Here is a 22867-nt window from a genome sequence, read left to right on the forward strand (position 1 = left end):
TTAAATAAGCCTCTTTAGCTACGGGGTTCGTTGGCAGGGAGGCAGAGCGGCGAGTACTATAGCGCCCACGCTGTCAGCTATGCAGGTGCGATATCTTTTTGGCACAGCGCTGCTGCTCTGTGTTTGGAGTCTGAGGGGTCGGAGCGTGCGCGCTGAGCAGGTGAGAAGCCGCGAAGTACCCTGTGCGGGGGAAGGACGGGGATCCACAAGATCGAGAGGGATCACTGAATGGGGGGCGTTGGGAGGAGAAAACAGCTGGAGTCATCAGCGCGAGAAACAGAATGAAGGAGCAGAAGTTAAAACGGGCTAAGTGATGAGCAAGGGGCAGACACGTAGGTAGGCGAGCACCCATCGAAGCGCGACAGTAAGGAGGTTATTGACAGATGGGGAGCAGGAGGGGGGCTTTGGAAGTAGGTGTACAGCGCGCGGGACATGCAACAAGTGCCTAGAATTCCACATACTGCCCCCGCCACACACAGCCTTTGGGGGCACAGAAGGAGTGTTTTAAGAAAGGTATGCCACTTTGGAAAGAAAGGCACGCAGCAATGCAGGTGAGTGGACGTGCCAGCCGTACTCTACGACCGATAAGGCAGCAGGACATGTCACACATGCACGACATCCTCGTGCTTGTCGGCTTCGCAAATAATTCTGCCAAATGCACCAAAACTCTCAACGCTGATCTGCGCGATATTTTTTAAGGGGTCTCTTTCTGCAGAATATTTGAACAACGGTAAAATAGTACATTGGACAGAAAATGTGTCCAAACGAGCCAAACACGAGAAGAAAAACTGCCCCAGGCACCAAGAGACCGGGCGCACTGCTCTTGAGTCCCGTGATGAGTCCGCGTTTCCCCTGAAAAGGAAACTGGAGGTCAAGAACGCGACATCAATTCACAAGGCACTGCTGCACCATTTAATGAGTGTGTAATTAGCAGTGAAGAACGGTGTCAAGCGAATAACACGCATTTACACAGAAGAAAGAGAGACGCTGGCCAATGTTTACCAAATCTCCAAGAACAAGAACGGAGTCGTTGTTACTTCTATTTTTTGTGTTGTATGGTAAACATATACACGTCTATAATAGATCATATACATTTAAAAAAAGACATATATATGTACACACACATACATATATTGATATATCTGCGCATAATCACATCCCCAATCATACTTCATACTGGCCGACATAATTCACCACCAAATTAACAACTCGCTTTAACATGACTTTGCCAAGATCCCCCTTGACTGTAAATGGCTTTCCAGAATGACTAGGGTAAAGATCCCTGACGGCCGCCGCCGCGGATTCCTGCAGAGTCGAGTTAAATGTTAATTGTTAAAGGTATTTGTACCGCGCACCGTCACCAACGGAATTGGTCCCCAGGCGCTCTGGCGGATCTGTAAACGATAAGGTGGGATGGGTTAGTAAGGTGAAGAGGGAGTAGGATAGTGAATGGAGTGGTGTTCTGTTGGCAGTTTCAGCTCGGTTAGCACCGGGTGCTGAGCTTTGGTGCGGGTATTGGATCGGATCAGTCCGCGTGTGCTGTTGCTCCGGCTTATGTGTTGTTGCAGTGCTGTGAAGTGCGTGCGGCTTGTTGTGCAAGAGGTGGTTGTGTGAGTTGTTTGAGTGAGATAAGTATGCAGAGTTTGAGCTTATATTGGTTAGTGGGTTACCTGACCTTTAGCATGCTAACATTCACAGTTTTGTCTAAGTGTGGCACTTGTTGGCCTTCATAATCCCATCTAGATGCGGCACAGGCCAATGTTTGCTTGGCTCTGGCTTCTGGCAAGGGCGGCACATCCTGCCCAAAAGATGTACACGGAACTCCCCGAAGCTTTGATCTCCCCGAAGCCCCTACGCTTTGCCCGAAATAAAACCAAAGATGTCTGGGGCATTCATTCTAATATATACTTGAAAAGCAGCATCTTTTTCAGGCGAAGTGTGTTCTGAATAATATCCGGAGCCAGCACTTTTTACTCGAAAATCTTTTTTTAATTTAAATCTTTTTGTTAATAGTAAGGCAACCATGTCAGTCTATTCTACATGACATTTACATGTTTGCACACATCCCCCAGAGGCCAAGTTCCCTAGTGAGAGGAATATCTGCACCTTTGACAGCAATGACAGACCTTTCTCTTTGCTTCTGCCTTCGCTCCCCCTCTCCCCTGCTGATCTGTTCTCTCTTGGCACCGTGCACCTGGCCACCCTCCGCCCTCCGGGCCCAGGTACCTGCTCACCCTGCCACCCCCCGCACTGCCTCTGGACCACCCCTTGCACTGGGGTCTGTATCTGTACCCATACAGTCCCACCTCTTTTTTCTTCCTGCACTTATCAGACCTACCCAGTCTGCTGCTTTAAACCCAGCTCTTGCCAATTGCTGGCTGCACTACCACTGTTTGTTGCCTTTATTATTTATTTATTTATTATTATGTATCTGTTTCTCCTTTGCTACGCACTTTCCACTTCTCCCCCTTCCATGCACTTTCCCCTTTCCCTCTCCCATGCACTTGCACGTTCACAATGTCACTGTGCCTAGTAAGATGGCTGTTTACTTCTTCCCTGTTCCCCTCCCTTGCCTTGTCGCGCTCTGAAACACTTGTGTACGAGCGCGATAGAAATAAAATATCAATATCAATGTCAGCTCTATCAATCTGTACGAAGTAAGCCACAAGTTCAATTCTGACCAATATAGCCATTGAAGGCCGGGTTTCCCAACCCTGCTCTGACACATTATATCCGTTATCCACGTGGCAGTCCTAACAAGGAACTTATCCAGCCAGGTTGAGTCTCCCACTGCCCAGAACTCCGGACTGCAAAGGAAACCTAATTAGATGTTCAGTATCTAAGCTGTATGAGCGAGGCAAAGGCCCCCATGCTTACACTCGAAACCAGCAATTGTTGGTGTGTTCTGTTAACGACAGACTCTTGGTGTCTTTTCTATTTAAGTTCTATAGCCAATGTTTATTTTGCGCTACCTTCTTCAATGAGAGTCACCGAATTGTAGTCATGAAATAATGACAATATCTGTATACAACAGCCAAGGTGTGTGCACTGAGCTCAATTTAGGAGGTAAATAACCCACTTTCCCCAAGTCACAGTGCAATTAGACAAGGGGAAAGTACATATTATGCTTGAGTGCTCTGTTGGTCATTCATTCTATTGATAATGTTTTTAATGCGTCCAATCAGATCTGAACCAGTGTGTTTAAATTGAGTTATATCAACAAACCCGTTTCTTGAGGCATGCAAAGTGGGCGGCTGGCCAAGGAGCAATTGCCCTGATGGGGCGCAATTGCCCGAGGGAAAGTAGTGGCAGCAGGGGCTGTCTCTTACTCTTCTGACTGGGGTTACGAACTTGCCTAGTACTTACGTGAGTCTGGGCTATCATTATCTTGGGTTTTGTGCCGCTTGGGACATAAAAGGGTGCAAACATGTTAAGGCCCTCTCACCGGTGGGCGCCTATGGAATCCAACTGTCCATCACGATCGATTGCATAGAGGACATAAAGGTGTATTCCAGTCCCCTAAGAGCCAAATTGCTCTCTACCTGGGGCGTGAATCCCCCAGATTCTCCTCTGGCTGCTGTAAGGTTTGTTCGAGTGACTGGCTGGCTTGGCTGTTAGTTTTTAACCTTAAACCTTTTTACCTAATGTAGATACCGAAACGGATTCACCGAAAATCTGTACATCAAATTATTATTATTATTTTTTTTTTAATTGGGGTGCGGGGAGGTGCCCCCCAAACTCCTGTTTTCCACCCTTAGAAACACCCCAAACATTCCCAAATAATGTTTTTGTTTTATTGGGGGGTTTGGCGGGTCCCCCTAACCTCCTATTTTCTGCCCTTAAAAACACCCCAAACATTCCCAACTAAATTTGACTCTTCAACCCACCCAAACATACATACATGTATTTTTCACCTAAAAAAAATTAAGTGAAAGATTTTTTCGGGGAATAAATCTTTCAATTAATATTTTTAGGTGAAAAAGCCTTGATGAAAAATCTCTAGGTGAATAGTTTGTATACCTTTGGACTGCAGTGACCTATACTGTGTGTGTGGGCAGTCGTCACTCTTACTGTAAGTCTGTAGCTGTCCCTCTGTGTAACTCTGCTCTTCCGGCCGCCTTCTCTGTTTCTTGAAGTCGACTGACCAGATGTTTAGTTTACAACATGCACATTGTTTCAGTTTTGGGTGTAAATTGTACGTCCATTTCACCAAAATGCCAGTGGTAGCGAAGTGACATCACACAACCCTTGACCTCTGATGACATCACAGGATGTGATGGAATTTTAGCCCACCCTGAAGTGATATCGCGGGTAGCGATGGAACACGACCTTTCAACCCTTGACAAAACACGAAATTTCATCACGTAGCATTGTTCCTAAGTACACTAAGAAAAATATGGTTACGATATCACTATAATGTGATATATATTTCATATAAGAATGGATCGCCATATGTATTGTTAAGATCAGTGTGTATAGGCCCATATTACCAAATTGCTGTGAATGCAAGCAGACGTTCATGGCAGAATTATAATGATGTGTTATTATATAGGACTTCAGCTTAACCCTTTATATAGAAAAATATACATACCATATTACGCTCTCTGTGTTGGTACTCATTTATCGACCTCAGAAGGATGAAAGGCTGAGTTGAGGTATTTAAGAACAGACTAAATCAGTGACTCACCCCGTGAAGTGTGCCCGAAATAAACCTTTAATGAGTCTAGCAATTATTCTATAGAATTCCAGAAAGACACATTTTTTGGTATTCCTGTTCTTTCTTATTTAGGGTCACTGCTGAAAGTGTTAGACTTGTGGGACCGCTGATCCTTTTTAAAAAATTTTTTTTTAAGAGGCCTGCATAATCAAGTCTTCCACTCCAGAAGCAAAGAGCCACATGATGCTGGCCATAGCCCAGGAGCTTGCATTAAAAAAAATATATATTTTTGCTTTTTTTAGGGGTTGCAAGGGAGACCACAGGGGTAGCAAGGGAGACCAGTTGTGACCCCTGGCGACCCCTAAATGATGTCCCTGATTCGATATAACAAAAGGCAGGCTCTGATGTATTGTTTTTTGTTTTCCTGCCTTAAGTGTATCAAACAAACTACCCTGTTCTGTTAAAGTGTGCCAGGCCATCGCCTGAAATTAAGATACGACTTCATAGTCTGATGAGCTGCAGAAGAAAAATAAACTAGGATTCTTAAGCTATCAGCAAGTAGGCACTGAAGAGAATACCACCAGAAAAAGGTGTTGCTATCAGTGACGTCGTTTAGGGATCGCCAGGGGTCGCACCTGTGAGCCCTGAGGTCTCCCTTGCTGCCTCTGTGGTCTATCTTGCCAGCCCAAAAACAAATAAAAAAAATGTATTAATACAAATAATTAAATTAGGACTCCTAGGCTGTGTGCCAGCAGCAAGTGGCTCTTTGTTTCTGGAGTGGTGGGTTTTCTGATAGCTATAGCCATTAAAATGCTCAGTGGGTTGAATGCTCGCTCCTGCAATGTGTGTGTGATCGGCATGCTTCAGGTTTCACTCCTGGCAAGGTCAACTCAGCCTTTCATCCTGCTGAGGTTGATAAATGAGTACCAACACAGGTTGGGTAATATTGTATGTATATTTGCTCTATATGAAGCGTTTAAGCATAAGTGCTATGTAATAACATATTTTTCGTAGTGTACTCAGAAACAATGCTATGTGATGCCACTTCCTGTTTGGTCAAGGGGTGAAAGGTCGTGTTCCATCGCTTCCAGTGATGTCACTTTGGGGTGGGGTCAAATGGCATCACTTCCTGTGATGTCATCAAAGGTCAAGGGTCGTGTGATGCCACATCCGCTACTCCAGGCATTTTGGCATTTTGGTGAAATGACGTCCCTGTATCGAATTGCAGTTATTAATGTGCGCAAGTACCTTTGTGCTGCCAGGGAGATTTTTGCAGTGTCCCTCCACATTTTCATATCACAGCCAGGACGAAACACCCACTGCTGTCAAAATGTTTTATGTTGTCCTTCTGTTAATCAAGGTTGTACTGTGCTCTAAGTCATCGATGAAGACTATGAAGCTTTCTCCTGCTCCCTTAAAATTCATGCATAAGTGCCATTCACACGAGCTTATCTTTTACATTCACAGAAATAAATCACAATGCCATTTCTTTCTTTGTATAATATTAGTACCAGCTACGTTCAATGCAAAACATACAAACATATTGGCACCCTCGAATGAAAAAGAACATTGCCAAATAAGCTGTTCTATTGGACATTCCTCGCTCACGATTGTCCCCAGCCATGTTTCTGTGCCTTTCACAAAGGACACGCATCCATATGAAAATCAGTGTGGTCCCTCCTGCAAGGACAGTGCAGCTCCAGAATGCTGGGCAATTCTCCACTGAATGAGGGTGTTAACAGCAATCCTGGACACACGTGCCCGCCTTGATCGGCATCATCAGTGAGCTGCCACTGTACCGCTATAAGCACGTGGCTGTTTGCCCTCCTGTGTCTGAACCACCAATAGTGGACTGGTTTACAGGGATCTATGGAGATTTCACCGTGGGTCCTCTGCACCATGGGCCTCTTTTGTGTGGTTACCTATTTTATTTTAATATGATATTTGACTGGTTAATTGTCACCAGTCGACTGGAAGGACTCGTGTGGATATCCCACTAAATTTCTTCTTATTTACTTTGTATAGAAGTTGTCTTTTTGTATTTGATTTCTTCAATAATTCTTGAGAAAATGTTGATAATTCCGATGAATTTATGGTGAAAATATTTTTATTCAATCATTTGTATTTTTGTGAGGCCTTTAGCAAACATTATACTGTTCAATGCATTTCGGTCAATAATAGACCTTCATCAGGAACTGTTAATAGTAAAGAAAAGAATAATTAACTAAAGTTTTTGTGTAATTTTGCATTAACAAAGAGATAATCATGTATTCTAAATTGTAACTATACACATTGTGAGAAAAGTACCTGTGTAAAACGTTGCTTCAAATCTTTGGCCTGATTTACTATTTTTCCTTATTGGTAATTCCAATTTCTCTTCACTCAAGCACATTTGTTTATGTTAGCCGTTGCATGTCTTTTAATGTCACTTCTTTGACTTCCTGGTAATATAAATAGTAACCAAAATATATTCAAACTCTAACAAATAACATATATAAATTATTCTGTTGGTTAAAGTTCACCCTCCCCACAGGGGGAGTCTTACCTGTTGTGTAGACCAAGGTAATAGCATTCGGGCACCTTGCTCGCGTGAAAACGCGTTGCTGGTTGTCCCGTTTGCTTTTATGTTGAAAAAATGGCGCCGGCACACAACGCGGTGACGTCATCAACGTGATGACGTCATCGCGCGCCGGCGGCCATTTTGAATTAGTCAAAAATCGTTGTTGGATGATTGTAAATAGTTATATTCATGTGTAAAGCTCTTTAAATAAAGCCTTCTCATTGCTAAACTCTAAGGGAACCTCCTAAGATCCAACATACTTGATAATCCAATGTAAAAATAAACATAAATTAAAGACATGATCTAGTAGCTATATAAACTATGGTTGCTCCATTTAAAGTGATACACGTGTTTCCAAAGTTATTAGAGCACGACAATATACATTTGATCTTTTTCAATGTGAACTGCTACTAATATAAATGAGTTACTTGCTTATTAGAGCTCTATTACCATGTAATTCAGTCTTCTACACACATTATTGAACATATTATAGTTGACAACATACTTACGTTCTAAAATGCAAGGTATAATTTCAACTTTATAATTGCCTTTAAAGAAAACATGCAAAATTACATTCCTCGTTGAGACCATCCGGTTGCATGGAGTTGAGTTTTTCAATCCAGAGAGTTTCTTTCTGGTTTAAAAGTCTGTTAATATCCACTCTCTGTCCTTGATAAACTTCTAGTACATCCAAGATTTGAAATTTCAATTGTGCTATCTGGTGTTGAGCTTCTTTGAAATGTCTCGCTACTGGGGATTTGGTGTTGCCTGTGCGAATGTTAGAACGATGTTCATTCCATCTAATTTTCGCTTTACGAGCAGTCTGTCCCACATAAAATTTGCCACACGGGCATTTGATACTATATATGACGTTCATGGTGTCACATGTTGCACATTTTTTCAAGTAGATTTTGTGTCAAAAAAATTGTCCTGAAACATTGGCATTTCTTATCAGAAGACAGAACATTGGGATATCTGTACACCACTCCACCAATGTTTGCTTATACTAGAAGTAAGAACATTAAGGATATGCTTATACGCAGTGACTCTCAAGTACAAAAACAAAGAACAACAAAGAAGGGAACTTATCCATGTTTAAATTGTTCAAATTGTAATATGGTCCAGAAGGGGGATGTTGTATTCCACCCAAAAACAGGACACAAAATCTACTTGAAAAAATTTGCAACATGTGACACCATGAACGTCATATATAGTATCAAATGCCCGTGTGGCAACTCAACTCCATGCAACCGGATGGTCTCAACGAGGAATGTAATTTTGCATGTTTTCTTTAAAGGCAATTATAAAGTTGAAATTATACCTTGCATTTTAGAACGTAAGTATGTTGTCAACTATAATATGTTCAATAATGTGTGTAGAAGACTGAATTACATGGTAATAGAGCTCTAATAAGCAAGTAACTCATTTATATTAGTAGCAGTTCACATTGAAAAAGATCAAATGTATATTGTCGTGCTCTAATAACTTTGGAAACACGTGTATCACTTTAAATGGAGCAACCATAGTTTATATAGCTACTAGATCATGTCTTTAATTTATGTTTATTTTTACATTGAATTATCAAGTATGTTGGATCTTAGGAGGTTCCCTTAGAGTTTAGCAATGAGAAGGCTTTATTTAAAGAGCTTTACACATGAATATAACTATTTACAATCATCCAACAACGATTTTTGACTAATTCAAAATGGCCGCCGGCGCGCGATGACGTCATCACGTTGATGACGTCACCGCGTTGTGTGCCGGCGCCATTTTTTCAACATAAAAGCAAACGGGACAACCAGCAACGCGTTTTCCCGCGAGCAAGGTGCCCGAATGCTATTACCTTGGTCTACACCACAGGTAAGACTCCCCCTGTGGGGAGGGTGAACTTTAACCAACAGAATAATTTATATATGTTATTTGTTAGAGTTTGAATATATTTTGGTTACTATTTATATTACCAGGAAGTCAAAGAAGTGACATTAAAAGACATGCAACGGCTAACATAAACAAATGTGCTTGAGTGAAGAGAAATTGGAATTACCAATAAGGAAAAATAGTAAATCAGGCCAAAGATTTGAAGCAACGTTTTACACAGGTACTTTTCTCACAATGTGTATAGTTACAATTTAGAATACATGATTATCTCTTTGTTAATGCAAAATTACACAAAAACTTTAGTTAATTATTCTTTTCTTTACTATTAACAGTTCCTGATGAAGGTCTATTATTGACCGAAATGCATTGAACAGTATAATGTTTGCTAAAGGCCTCACAAAAATACAAATGATTGAATAAAAATATTTTTACCATAAATTCATCGGAATTATCAACATTTTCTCAAGAATTATTGAAGAAATCAAATACAAAAAGACAACTTCTATACAAAGTAAATAAGAAGAAATTTAGTGGGATATCCACACGAGTCCTTCCAGTAGACTGGTGACAATTAACCAGTCAAATATCATATTAACATTTTTTACCACCCTAAGCAACGGGGAGGAATCTGGCGACAGGACTAAATACCTCACCGAGTATAGACTACCTTATTAACTAACGAGTAGTGCCCACTCTTTCTCTTATTTGGACATTACCTATTTTATTTTCACATTTTCTGATGGGGAAACGGGTTGGGCTGGCTCATACTATGTATATGGGGCCACTTTCAAAAAAGCATGTCTAGAGCCTCCTTTGTTTTCTTAGTCCACCCCTGGCAGCCACCCCATGGAACCGCTTATTTGACCATGTTTGTCTTCAGTAGAGGGACTCTCACATTTTTGTAAATATATTCGCTACAAGTTGCTTAAAAATAAACCATTGCACAGGTCAGAATAATTGACAATTACTATTCCCTAAAACCGAATGCTTTTAAGCTAGCTTTTCTTTGAAATCATGCATACATTGCACAGTTTAGACAACATTTTGTAAACAAAGTTCTAGGGAATAACCCCCCACCCCAACAATGACTCCCTCTATGGGGTTCATGCTGCACTGGTGCACTCACTTGAGAATTTGGGGTCAAGCATTTTCATGCTGGTAGAAAACCAATGGATTTCATATCCTATGGATTCTGCCTGTTTTTAGCATCTGCTTAAAGCAGGTGGAGTCCAAATTAATCCACTATAAATGCTGCCTACGATGAATTAATGGCAGGCAACATAAACACTTTTTTTCTCTAACCGTGTATAAAAGCAAGGCGTAAAGGCATTGTCACCTGTTTTTTCACTTAACTTTTGCACCCCTTTTTGCAAATCTGGAACATTGAATAGAGGAAACCCAACAGCACGCACATGCTAACGTTTGTGGTCTCATACGTGCATAAACAAAATAGGCCCCTCTGTGTTTATCTAGGGAAAAAGCAGAGAAGTAGACTTATTTCTGCTAGAACCCCCATATTAGAATAGAAAGGAAGCTAATCAGAAGATGCCTTAAGCATCATTGATATGTTCATCTGCAAATGTTATTCACAAAGGTTTGCTACATGGCATTGTTTTGTGGGAATGCAGGTATGCAATACAGAGACAGGATTACCAGTTACAAACGATCTCTTTGTTTCCCACACCTGCTACACCAGGGGCTGTTGGCTTGTTCTCCAGCCTGTCTCGTATTCCCCCAGAAGTAAAGTGCTTCCTGCCCCTCACCCTATTTATGATCCCTTGGCCATGTGGATTTAACCAAAGCCCCATCTTGACAAATGCCAGCCTTCAAGATGCTTCAACCAGGAACCTGGCTGTTCCTGGGTGGGAGTGGTCCTTGGGAACACAACAGACATCTCCGCATTGGCTCCAGTGTTAGGCTTTGTGAATCAGGTGTATAGTTGTAGGTGCAAATCCGAGATGATCAGAAGTATCTCCTGATTTTCTCCAACGCACACATCTGCGAACCCGCCCCTCATAGAACAGTAATGTGCTGAAACTGATTAATACCAGCACAAATATTATCCTGTTGGATAATAACAGCACTTAACATCTGCACAAACCGTTTTTTTAGAAATTGTTCCCTGGAGGATTCTGCTGCCATCCACCGACCAAAAGTAAAAGCCCTGGGATGTATATTTAGACCCAGCACTCACTAAGGAGGATTCAAACTAGACTGCACATATATGAATATTTGCTTCGCATTGGATACTGCAACCCCCTTCACCCTGGATCTAGAAAGGAACTCTTTGTCGGATTACAGGGGCTGCAAAGTGAAATTGCGGGATGGTCAGACCCAGCCCACAGTTCTGGGCTAGAAAGAGGCGGTTTTATTAAAACTCAAATGCATTCAACCAAAAAAATAAAGGTGAAATCAAGGCAAAGGTTGGCTCTAGCTTTATGAAGGGAAAGTCACCACAATGTTACACAATCACATTTATATCCCTATTTTTCACACACAACCACCCATTTACATAATCAATTATATTTGTATATTAAGTTCTAAATTACAATAGGTCTGATGATTTCACTTTTGTATCTTGCCAGTTAATATGTCAATACCTATGCACATAAAGTTAGATGTGCAAATGCTACAATGATCTTTGCTTTTCCCAAAAATCCTATACATGCTAAAATCAAAGAACTGTTTCAGGTCTAATGCTTCCCTGGTAGATATGCTGTGGGGGGCTTCTAATATGTGTGCAGTTTACAATCGGCTTATAAGGACTTGCATTACAATTCTGCAATATTTGTATACACATAAACATTACAGGAACTGCGGTAGAGGCCCTGCAGTTATGGTTAAGTTGCTCAACTCATAGAAAGAGCACTTTTTGGGTGGCTTATAACTTTGCCCCCCCACCAGATGGATCCTCACCGACCTTGCAAAAAAAGGTATATCGCCCCCTGCTTTATTGAAGTTTGGTGTGGTTTTGTTCAGGGGGGTCAAAGTTATAAGGGGGGTCCCAAAATGTGTGGAAATCCTCATAGACGCAGTAGAAATATAATGTGCTCAGCCCAATCCGCTGGACCGATTTTTACCAAATTTTCACTTGGAGCGACTGCTTGGTCCTGAAAGCGTGCTTTTGTAAATTTGCTGTAAATTCACCCAATAGTTTTTAAAGAAATTGCCAAAAAGTAGGTAAAATAAAATTAGTGATATCTGCGTCCGGTCCCTGGACTCATTTCCTGATTCGGAGTCCGCAGACATCTCTGGACCAATCAGAGAGCAGAGTGGTGTTCACAGACATCATACATGCTCACTGATTGGTCAATTAAAAACAAGAGGTGCGTCATATTTTTTGAAATAGTCGCCATATTGGATACACGGACTGCCGCCCGTGTCTGCGTATAGTGCAGTGAGAAAAAAGTGTGCAAAACACATTTGGGGTTATTTGGTGAAAGAGAGGCTGATAACGGTGGGGGAGTGGAATAAATTTGATATGGAACTGTTTTATAGGTGAAAAAAGGGTTTGCAGGTGCCGCCGAGTCCACAGACATCGCCGCTGACCCCGAACAGTGCAGTGGGAAAAAAGCCTGGAAAACACATTTGGGGTTATTTGGTGGCTGAAAGAGGGTCTGGGAAGGGTGGGGGAGTGGAATAAAGTTGGCATGAAGCTGTTATTAGAGCTGAAAAAAGGGTGTGTAGGTGCTATGGAGTCTGCAGCCAATTTTAGTGTCCAAGGACATCATTTGGATTGTAGGCGGGTCAGGGCGAGTCTTGATATTTGAAGGTGTATTGTACGTATGTGTTAAATGGTTTAATTGCATTGTGGTGGTTGTTGCCAGTGGCCAGATTCTTGGGGGCATGGGCCAAACTCTAGCCGCTGGAAACACGTAGGGCCTGATACATGGAATGTTTTCCCATGGGATTGCACCATTATAAAACACTTCCATGAATCAGGCCAATAGTATACTACTAAGTATTGATTTACGTGTATTCCCACCAAGAGGTGTAAAGATCCTGGTTCATTCCCATCAACATTTTGAACTTAATTTCAGACAAAGCGTTCCTAAACTGTGGAACTCAAATAATGCAAGACCAAATACAAATATTGAGTTGCTGGGGTTAAAAAGACTTGTGTAGAAAGAAATGATGTGAGATCATCTTCTGGTTTAGACTAGGTAGATTGGCTCGAGGGGTTAGTGACTGAGGAAAACACTGACAGTCCTCTAAAAACCCTCTCATGGAACATAGCGGGCCAAAGAAGAGTAATTTCGTATCTGGCCTTGTGCGACTTTGTGAGACAGTACCAGGTTCTAATTTTTCTGGAAACATGGGCTCTGGACCTGATTGACTTTCAGGGCTATGTACATTTTACGATCCCAGCCACCAAAGGCCCTAGAGGAAGATCGATGGGAGGTCTGCAGATTTGGTATGATGTGACATTGGATTGGAAGGTGGACCCTATTGAAACAGGCTTCTCTGATCTTCAGTTGGCCATGCCAATAAAACTGGGTGAGCAGTGTTTGCTCTTCAATTTATATAATAGACAGAGTATGGGATATGGCTGGAGGTCTTATTGAAGATGCAGGAACTCACTAATTCCAAAAACCCCTTTATTCTACGAAGTCAGTTCACCCTGGTGGCAGGGGATATGAACTTGCAGATAGAACCACTGGCAGCCACAGAAGATCTTTGGAAAGACCAGGATTTGACCTGGAAAATCCCGCCTTTGCTGTCCGCCCACCCCTAAAAGAACGCACAAAGTTGCAGTGTAATCAGCGTGTATTATCGCAAATTTAAATCTCAGAGCTTGCAATGTAAGCTTGACAGGCGACAAACCTGCTAAAACAACATTTAGAGGTGCGAAGGGGTAGTCTCATATTGGTTACATATTTATAACTGGTAGTAGCTGGTTTAGAACCAGGGATCTGCCTGTAGTTGACAGGAATGAGAGTGATCACAACCCTCTCTCATTCAAATCATGCATAGGGGTTGGTGGAACCAGTGGGGTGAAGGGACCAATGACTAACCAAATTATTTTTTTGGTTGGTCATACCAGAAAATATATTAAGTTAGCTATCTGGATCGGTAGGGAACTTAAAGGTGAGACATATACAGCAATTCTAGAGAATGTGGGGAATATCTGCAATCCCAAATTATTGGCTAGTGCTGTGGTCGCAGAACTTTGACCCTGGGCATGAACCTAATACAATTCTTGACTACTTTGGAAGACAAAATAAAAAAGGGGGTACTGGTGATGAACCCCCGGTATGATGAGGTGTGTTGTATGGCTAGAAAGGACTTAGTCAGATGTGCTGGATCAGATAAAATCGTAGATGTTTGGCAGAATCACATGTAAGTACCCTTTGGGAACTACAGTGGTAGAGATGGCTGAGCAGCCAGACTTATCTCAAGAGTTTAAGTGAGCAGTAGAACAAGTTACACAATGGACCAACCAATACAGTGATTCAAACAAACACTTACTCAAGGTTTCTTTGTAAAAGAATATACATTTATTTACACAGTCCATTTGAAAACATTACACAAGAGAGAGCAGCTCAATATTACACACTAATAAACCACAATTACACAACCGCTAAGTAAATAAACAAGTTTAGCTCCACTGAAGTGGGAGCAAAATGGCACTTCAGATACTTAATAAAGGGGTAAAAAGACAAGGTTATAAGAATCAACAGCACAAATGCATACATAGGCAGGGCAAAGGGTTTCAGTATACTACAAGTAGCAATTCATCTCATAGGCCTGGGCCAAGGTCAATGGTTCAGAGTCTTTGTGTTGTGTAGCACAGTTCTGGTAGTAATGGTTGAGTCTTTGCCACAGAGTTTAGAAGAATTTGGCTACGCGCAAAGTTTGACGAATGTTTAGGGAAGGACAAGCCTTCGAAGTTGAGCAAGGTTCCACAAAGTTTAGCGATGGCCGAAAAGATTTCCGGATCGCGTTTGCAGAATACCTTGTTAATGAAGAAGAGCTGTAGCTTCAGTCATGGGGACAAGAAGGAGGATGTCGGGAGGTTCCTGCACTGCCAAGGGATGAGGCCAAAAGCTTAGCAAGACGTCGGTTTAAGGTGTGAGTGCCTTAAAGACCATGAGCTGGTTTCCTTCCCTCTGGCTATCCGGTTTTCAACAGCACTCTGATGAAAATTCGACCAGATGGGGACGGTGTCCAGGTGGCTTATGAGATGGTTGTTCCCACCAAACTCAAGGGAAGAAGTTAACCTTGAAGGTCAAACTCTGTCGATTGGAGTTTCAGGCAATTCGGACCTGCAGCAGAGCTTCATCCAGGAGTTGCAGCAGTCCTCTTCCTTCAGCTCGTCTTCGGTTCTTTCGTCCCAGTGGTCCACTCTGCTTTCCAAGTCCCACAGACCTGCTTTTAAACAGTTTCCCCCCATTAATTCCAGCCTGGCTGTCACTCACACAGCAGGGCGGCTGTCCTTCCTGGACAGAAAGCCAGCCAATCATGCCAGAGTGCATTCAGGTCTCCTAGGAAACTAAGCACATGGAGTTTCGGGACCTTCCCTCACGTCCTGTCCACCCCAGACACTCAGGCGCCAGAGGAGGGCTTCAGCGCTGAAGCTCGCCAAAGCCAATGAACAAAGGGACCAAACCTGGTTTGGCTCGCAGAGACAAACACAAGAAGGACTTTTCCTAAAAGAAATGGTGAAAAAAGATTACCAGATTCTGTTTTTACAGATAGGTCTGGGACGCCATGTTGAAAAACATGGTGACCTGATTTTTAGGTACCGTGGTTAGCGGTTGGGAACAATCACGGTAGTTGATCTAAACCACTGCCACCAGCCATTTAAAGTAGGAAAAGGTAACATTTTACTGTTACATGAGTGTTTTGACTCAGGGGAAGCTAGGCAACCCCTCCAGCACTCTATAGAAAGATAGTGGGCCTCATTACATGGTAGGCGGTAAGGGTTTACCGGTACCGGTATTTTACCGGTACCGGTAAATCCTTACCGCCTTACTACGAGGTCCCTTTGCGGGTTGGTGAATTTAACACCTGCTTTTTGCAGGTGTTAAAAATCCAACCCGCAAAGGGACCTTGGTGCTAATTACGGTACCGCAATTTGCGGTAACGTAATTAGCGCCTTCCCCATTCCCATTATGCCCTATGGGGCACAAATGGGAATAGGGAAGGGCAATGGAGGAAGGAGGAATTACCGCCTTCCTAACCTTGGAATAGGGCGGTAATTCCCCTTTCCTCCAAGGCGGTACCGGTAAAATACCGGCATGAACCATGGCGCTAATAGCGCGATGGTTTACCGCCTACTGTGTAATGAGGCCCAGTGTCTGCTTGGTCAGTAAATTAAAAAAACTAGTACAGCCAATTTCTCTGGGAGATGGTAGTCAGTCCCATAGAAGGTATTTAAACCTTGGGAAGTCTGAAAGACATCCCTGTGCCACTGCACTGAAGGTGCTGTGTGACACACAGAAAAAGATGATATCTATGGAGTTGTTTTAAAACTCCATAACCAAAGAACACAAAAGTAAAACACACACAAAATACATGGAAGAGTGGGACAAAAAGGCTCACACTCTTCCCAGGAAAAAAATAAAATCCTAGAAATCCAGCAAAGTTGCTGGGGGTCTCAAAAGGTAAGGGAAATTAGCATGTTTTGAGAATTCTCCCTAACAGTGGATAAGAGTGCACTCTGATCCTTAAGAGTTAACTATTTATTTATTTATTTGTATAGCGCTAAAGCCTGCGGGCATCAGAGCGCTTGCCAAAGAGACAGGACCTAAACAGACATAAGATGTGACAACAAAACACAAATATAAGTCAGTTCTGTGATGTGCTTGAATTTGTGGTCTGGTCGGGTGCTTATTTGAATAGCAGGGTCTTTAGTTTCTTTCTGAATTGTATGTAGTTTGGTTCAAATTTCAGTGTCGCAGGTAGTTCGTTCTATTTAAGGATACATCTGCTCGAGAATGCCTTGCCAAGGCCGTTCTGCTTTTTAGCTGGAATAGTTTGGAGGAGGCCTTTATTAGCTGATCTAAGTTTTCTGATTGGTTCATGCCAATTGAATTGTTTCTTTAGATATGCTGGGGCTTTACCGGCATTGATGGACCATGGTGAGGGACTTGAATGTGATTCTCTCCTCAACTGCCAACCAGTGCAGGTCTTTCCTGTCACTCGTAATGTGCTCCCTTCTTGATTTTCCCGTGATTGCCCTGATTGCATTGTTTTGCATCACCTGACACTTATCAGGCATTTGCTACTTGCTCCCAGTAACAGGGAATTGCCATAGTCAAGTCTGGAGAGTATAGTAACTCTGGCTATAGTAGCACTATTTTTCTGATTAAGATTAACTATAAGTTGTTAGTACAGAGGAAGAAAGGGGCATACGCAAAAGCCTCCTGTTAAGCATTATTTGGCTCTAGAGGAGAAAACTACCATTAGATTTTGGAAACCGGTTACGCCAAATGTACTCGATGGTGAGCAAACTTTGCATTATTGCGTGTCAGGAACTGTATAGAGGAGTCATTTCTCCAGACTACATGCAGCCCTGGAGGCTGTTGAACAAAATGAATGGATTGTCCCCTCTTTCACCCGAAGAGGTATTCTGTCTCCAGGGAAGAGGGTGAACAGGCCCTGGTTGTTCAGAAATCTGGGAAAGCTGCTGGCCCTGATATGGTACCTCTGGATTTTTATAGGGATGAACTTAATCTCTGGGCCCGGTTTTGACCAGAGTATTTAATGTGGCTATATACTCAAGGGTAGTCCCTAGAACATGGAGGGAGGCAACAATAATACCAGTGTATAAAAAAGGAGTAAGAGGGCACCCATGAAATTACTGACTGATTTCGTTATTAGATTGTGCTGGGAAGACATTCGGGAATGTACTCCAAGTTAAAGTACAGAGATGGGTGGATGATTTAGAGATTATTAGTGATGCCCGGGCTGGGTTCTGTGCCAGTAGGGGCACTGTGTATCACTGCTTCCTACTCCTTTTATTAATTCTGAAATATACCAAATTGCTTAAACTATAAGCCGTATTCTTAGATCTTACAACAGTCTTTGCCTCAGTGCCACAAGAATTTCTGTGGCAAGTTCTAGAAGGGAGGAAAGCACCGACTGCCTTAGTAAATGCTATTAAATTGCCACATGTGGAGACAAAGGCCTCAGTTCGTTATGGGCTAGGAGGGGAACAAACCGACTCCTTTGCTGTTCAGAAGGGGGTCTGCCAAGGATGTGTATTGGCTCTGCTCCTGTTTTCAATATATATTCAGGAAATAGTCAATGCCTTAGAGGTGGGAGCCTTAGATGCTCCTAGAATTCAATCCAAGAGGTGGCCAACCCTCTTCTTAGCAGATTATACGGTTATTCATGCTACATCACCCAAGGGGTTGAAAACATTGCTTGCCATCTTTCTGGGAAAATGTAAGGAGCTTTGCCTTGATTTGAATGTTAACAAAACAAAAGTTATGGTTTTTAAACCATCGTTCAACAAACCCTGTCGTGTGAACATAGAGGTAGAGGGCTCACAACTGTTGATTGTTGCAATGAATTGTGCTGAGGTCTAATCTGAATAAAGCTTTAAAATGAATGAATGAGTATACTAATATGTGTATAGTAATTTCAGGTACTGTAGGGGAGAACACATTATTTGTAATAGGGTGGAAGGATATATTTGAAGTATATATAGTATTTATGATTGTAGTACAGTTGAGGATGGTGCTTGTGGAATATGTATTTGTTTCTTTGTGAAGATAACAAATAGGATAATACTTTGTATGGTTACTTAGTTAAAAAAAACTATTATAATAATGTGAGTGTAAATGTGACAGTATATGTTTGTTTGAAGTGTGTTGTAATTATGGGCATATTCTAACTACATTGGACTTTACAAGACGTTTTTCAGTAAGAATAATTGTGATGACATATTTGAAGTGTATTGCATTGAAGGGTATTTTAGAAGTAGTTAGATACCTGTTGGCATATTCTAATTGTCTTGGCTTTTAAAAGTACTATTGTAGTATTATGGATGTAGTTAGATACCCGTTGGTGTATTCTAAATGTTTATTGTTCTACAGTTTAGTGGTTAAATTTGGGTTGAAGGAATATTGCATAGGCATTTGTTAGATTTGCCGGTAAACTATGTTTTGGAGTAACAGAGGTGTTGTTGCATTCAAACCAACCTCTTCTTTTTTGACATATGCAGTATAGTGGCCTGGAGTGGTTGTAGCACTAGTGTGGTAGATTATGCCCACTGTTGTGAAGGTTTTCTTGCCAAGAGATACTTGGCTGTGTGTGAGGCTAGTAAGCCTACACTTGTTTTTGGTACCATCTGCACTGTACCTTAGATGCATTAGTAGCACATATTGGCCATTTGAATTTATTTGTATGTTGGAACGATTGTCTGAATTACAAAAAGGGCATAATATGCTATGGTTTGCATTCTGGAAAAGCTGGTGAAATTGCATGGATTCAGAATTTGGTGTGGATAGATACACAAAAGTTTCATTAGGGATGTGCTCTTGTGGAACATGGTTGCGGAGAGTGCATGTATGTTTCCATGTGTATAAAATCTGGAATATTTCATTTATTGGGATGTTTAGTATTAAGTACATGGGGAATTCTTGTGGATTTTCCTGTATGTCTGTGACGAATGTTACCATTCATGTAGAGTAGTCTAATTCTTGCCATATACCAGAGACAGTGTAAGTGCTGTCAGAATTATTTGTGGTATTTCTATTAAAGACAAGCATTTGTAAACACATCTGTTTAAGTAAATGTTCTGAACAATTGGTGGCAATTGGAAGAGAAGATTGATTGCTACATTTGCACAGCAGTTTACCCCTGTTGTGTTGCTGAATTTAAATGGAGCAGAGAGTTGTGCCTCTGGATCCTTTGATGGGCCTGCAGTTGTTTTCTGAGAAGAGATATTTGTCTCTGTATCTTCTGACAGACGTGTAGTTGATTTTGTACTAGACAGTTTTGTGATTGTATTATTTGATGGAGCAGCAGTTGGTCTTAGTTTCTTTAGCAGTATTTCTGGGAGATCTGTCCTATGTTCCGTTTATACTAGTTTTCTTTTGAAAGGTTTTCTTTTTTGAGCTTCAGGGTACAATCTGGCTGGGAGTGTACTGTGCGCATAGCCTGTTGTATTCTAGGATGCAATATCAGTGTTGATTTTGTTTGCATCAAAGTTAACTAGGAATAAACCACTGAGTTTACAGAGATGTGAAAATGCTGCGTAACACATACCTTCTTTGAAGATTGTGCTGCCAATGTTAATCAATGCATGATCTAGATTTATATCTTGCAATTTGTGAGTAGTGACAGCATATGCAAGAGATAAAGAGAATTGTTATTTTGCGGCCTATATTTTAACTTCTGCAAGTTTGTTAAAGGGGATATTAACAAAATGAATGTTATTGTCATGTGGATAGGTTTCGAAGCCAACATCTGTACCAATTGCTCCATTGACTAAACCTTGTTCTACATCAACGTTACAGTTTAGAATTACTCTGCAGCTTAGACACAGAGTTAATGCTTTTTCTAATCCAGCTGTGTTGGAAATACATTTGTCTAAGCTATTTAGTCATGCTGTTGCTTGTTGACTCATAGGAAGTGTCATGCCACTGCACTTTTAGATTGTCTGTGGAGCTGATGTTCAGTATGGGATTGCATTTCTTTTTTCAACATTATATCACTGAATTGACTACAGCTTGCAAGGGTTGGAATTAAGGACATGCATTTTATATTTTTTTGAGTTAGTTGTTCCATGACATAAAAAGCAGATGGGTTTTGCCCATTTAGCTCATGGATTAGTCTAGTATGTAAGATGGAATTTGCATCTTTATCAAGCAGACCAGTTCTAATGCTTTATAAAATGTTAGCATAGGTTAAATCTGTAGACTGATGCATGTTTTGAGTTAGTACTCTGTAGCGAAAATGTTGCCAGAGATTTACTTTTCCAATGCTGTGTGTTTAGCATTGTCCAAATCTGCGACAGGATTCACAAAAGGTGGATGCTTTTCTGGGTTTTTTATGATAGGTCAGCAAGGGTTCTTTAACCTGTTATTGTTTCAGACTTTAGGAAGGAGATGGATAATGCATTGTTTGTGTCCTAATGATTTGAAAATAGGTTGACCTTTTACTAGTGTTAACTGTAGGAGGTCTCCGCAAAAAATAACATGTTTTCATCCAAACAGTTCTTCGTAGTCGGTTTTTAGGACTTCTTGCTTGCATTCTAAGATGAATTAAAGCCAACATGAGTTTGGAAACCATGCATACTTCATCTATGAGGAGCACTTTCATTTGTTTCATAATTCTGCTTACTTCAGTAGCAGCTTCTGCTGATAATTTGTAGTATTCCAATTTCTTTTGGTGTTCTACTTGTAGGAACAGTAGTCGGTGTAAAGTTACACCTCCTATGTTGTAGGCAGCTAATCCTGTCGGCCCTGTTACACCAGATGAAAGGTTGTTGTTTGATATGTCTTGTAGAAATGTGCTGATTATTTTAATTAAGAACATTTTACCAGGACCAGCTTCACCACTTACAAACAGGAGCAGAGGTTTATAATTTTTTACAGCTGCACGTTTTAGTTTCATGCTTAAAACCATGTTCAATTTCTTCAGTGACTCTGTTTGGGTAGTAGGTGTCAAATTGTTTTTTAAAATGTCATCCCGGAGGTCTTTTAGTTCTGTTTTCTCAGCTTTGGTGAGATAGGCTGTGACATATCTTGCAACTGGAGTGGAATTGTCCTTTGCAACTGCAGTGGAATTGTCTGCAATGCATTGTATTTCTATATTTGCATTCCACAAGAGAGCAATGATTGCATTGTAATCATTGATGTACTTGGATGCTTCGTCCCTTTTATTGTCATATGTGTTTATAGAGGATTTGCCTATTACACTCTGTCTGACAGAAGATATCAAGCTATTTACTTTTACCTTTTTTGCAAACTTCTATAGTGAAGCAAAAGCGAAAGTTGGTATAGTATTTACCTTTGCTTTTATATCTATGTCAGCAAAATGTTCCACACTTATGTTTTTGGAAGCATACGATTGGTGTGCGTAGGTCACTTTGTGTGGTTTCTGAAGGGATGTCACTGGTAATGTATTTTCCAATAAACTGTAAAATAGTGGCATCACTGTCAGGCCAATTTGGGAGCATCTTTTATCCACACAAGCATGTGGATGTGTGACGCTCCTCTGTATTGATATTCTTTTCACCAAAAGAAGTGTTCAACTTCTCAGAGTGGAGGAGTATTATTGTTGCAGATGAAGTGCAGCATGGCAATGAAGCAATGGTGAAAGTACCGTGTTACATTGGCAGGGTCAAGAGAACAGAGTTCCTCTGGTGTTTGGATATCTAGTGCCACCTTATTTTGGTTTGCAGTGCATAAGAAGTCATGCAAGTCATCCCATGCCTATTCTGCACAACTTAAAGTAACAAACCCTGTAGGTGGGCCTAGGTTCCTTAACATACAACATACATCAGCGTGATATCGGAACCAGAATTATTTTATACCTTGCATGTTTGCCAAGAGATTTGGACTACAAAACCTCATCTTTGTCGTTTATCTTTTGAAGCCGTTGGGTAGCAGACATGTTTAAAAAATTAGAGCATGTTTTTAATTTGTGTGCAACTCCATAACATAGAGTTGCTAGTTCACTTTCGTAAAGGGGGTGGAATGGTGTCTTTGGAGTGTAGTTGGTATGATATGATATGATATGATATGGTATGGCATTTATAACGCGCCTATACACAAGTGTTTCACAAGGGTGAATTGTATACTGGTCTAAAATGT

General features: G+C 41.3%; 1 protein-coding gene across 2 annotated transcripts in view; it reads left to right on the forward strand.

Moving 5' to 3' along the window:
* IL17RB (interleukin 17 receptor B) overlaps positions 1 to 22867 on the forward strand; it is an 833505-nt gene that overhangs the window by 19822 nt on the left and 790816 nt on the right. The window contains exon 1 of one of the 2 annotated variants that reach the window (XM_069643630.1): positions 43 to 160. The exons of the other annotated variant lie outside the window; for it this stretch is intronic. Within the exon in view, the coding sequence (XP_069499731.1) occupies positions 80 to 160 (81 nt within the window). The 5' untranslated portion in view covers positions 43 to 79. Of the gene's footprint in view, positions 1 to 42; positions 161 to 22867 lie in introns of those variants that run through there. 2 annotated transcript variants of the gene reach the window in all.

This window comes from Ambystoma mexicanum, chromosome 2p (genome assembly GCF_040938575.1).
Source record: "Ambystoma mexicanum isolate Mex_15411 chromosome 2p, UKY_AmexF1_1, whole genome shotgun sequence".
Classification (NCBI taxonomy): domain Eukaryota; kingdom Metazoa; phylum Chordata; class Amphibia; order Caudata; family Ambystomatidae; genus Ambystoma; species Ambystoma mexicanum.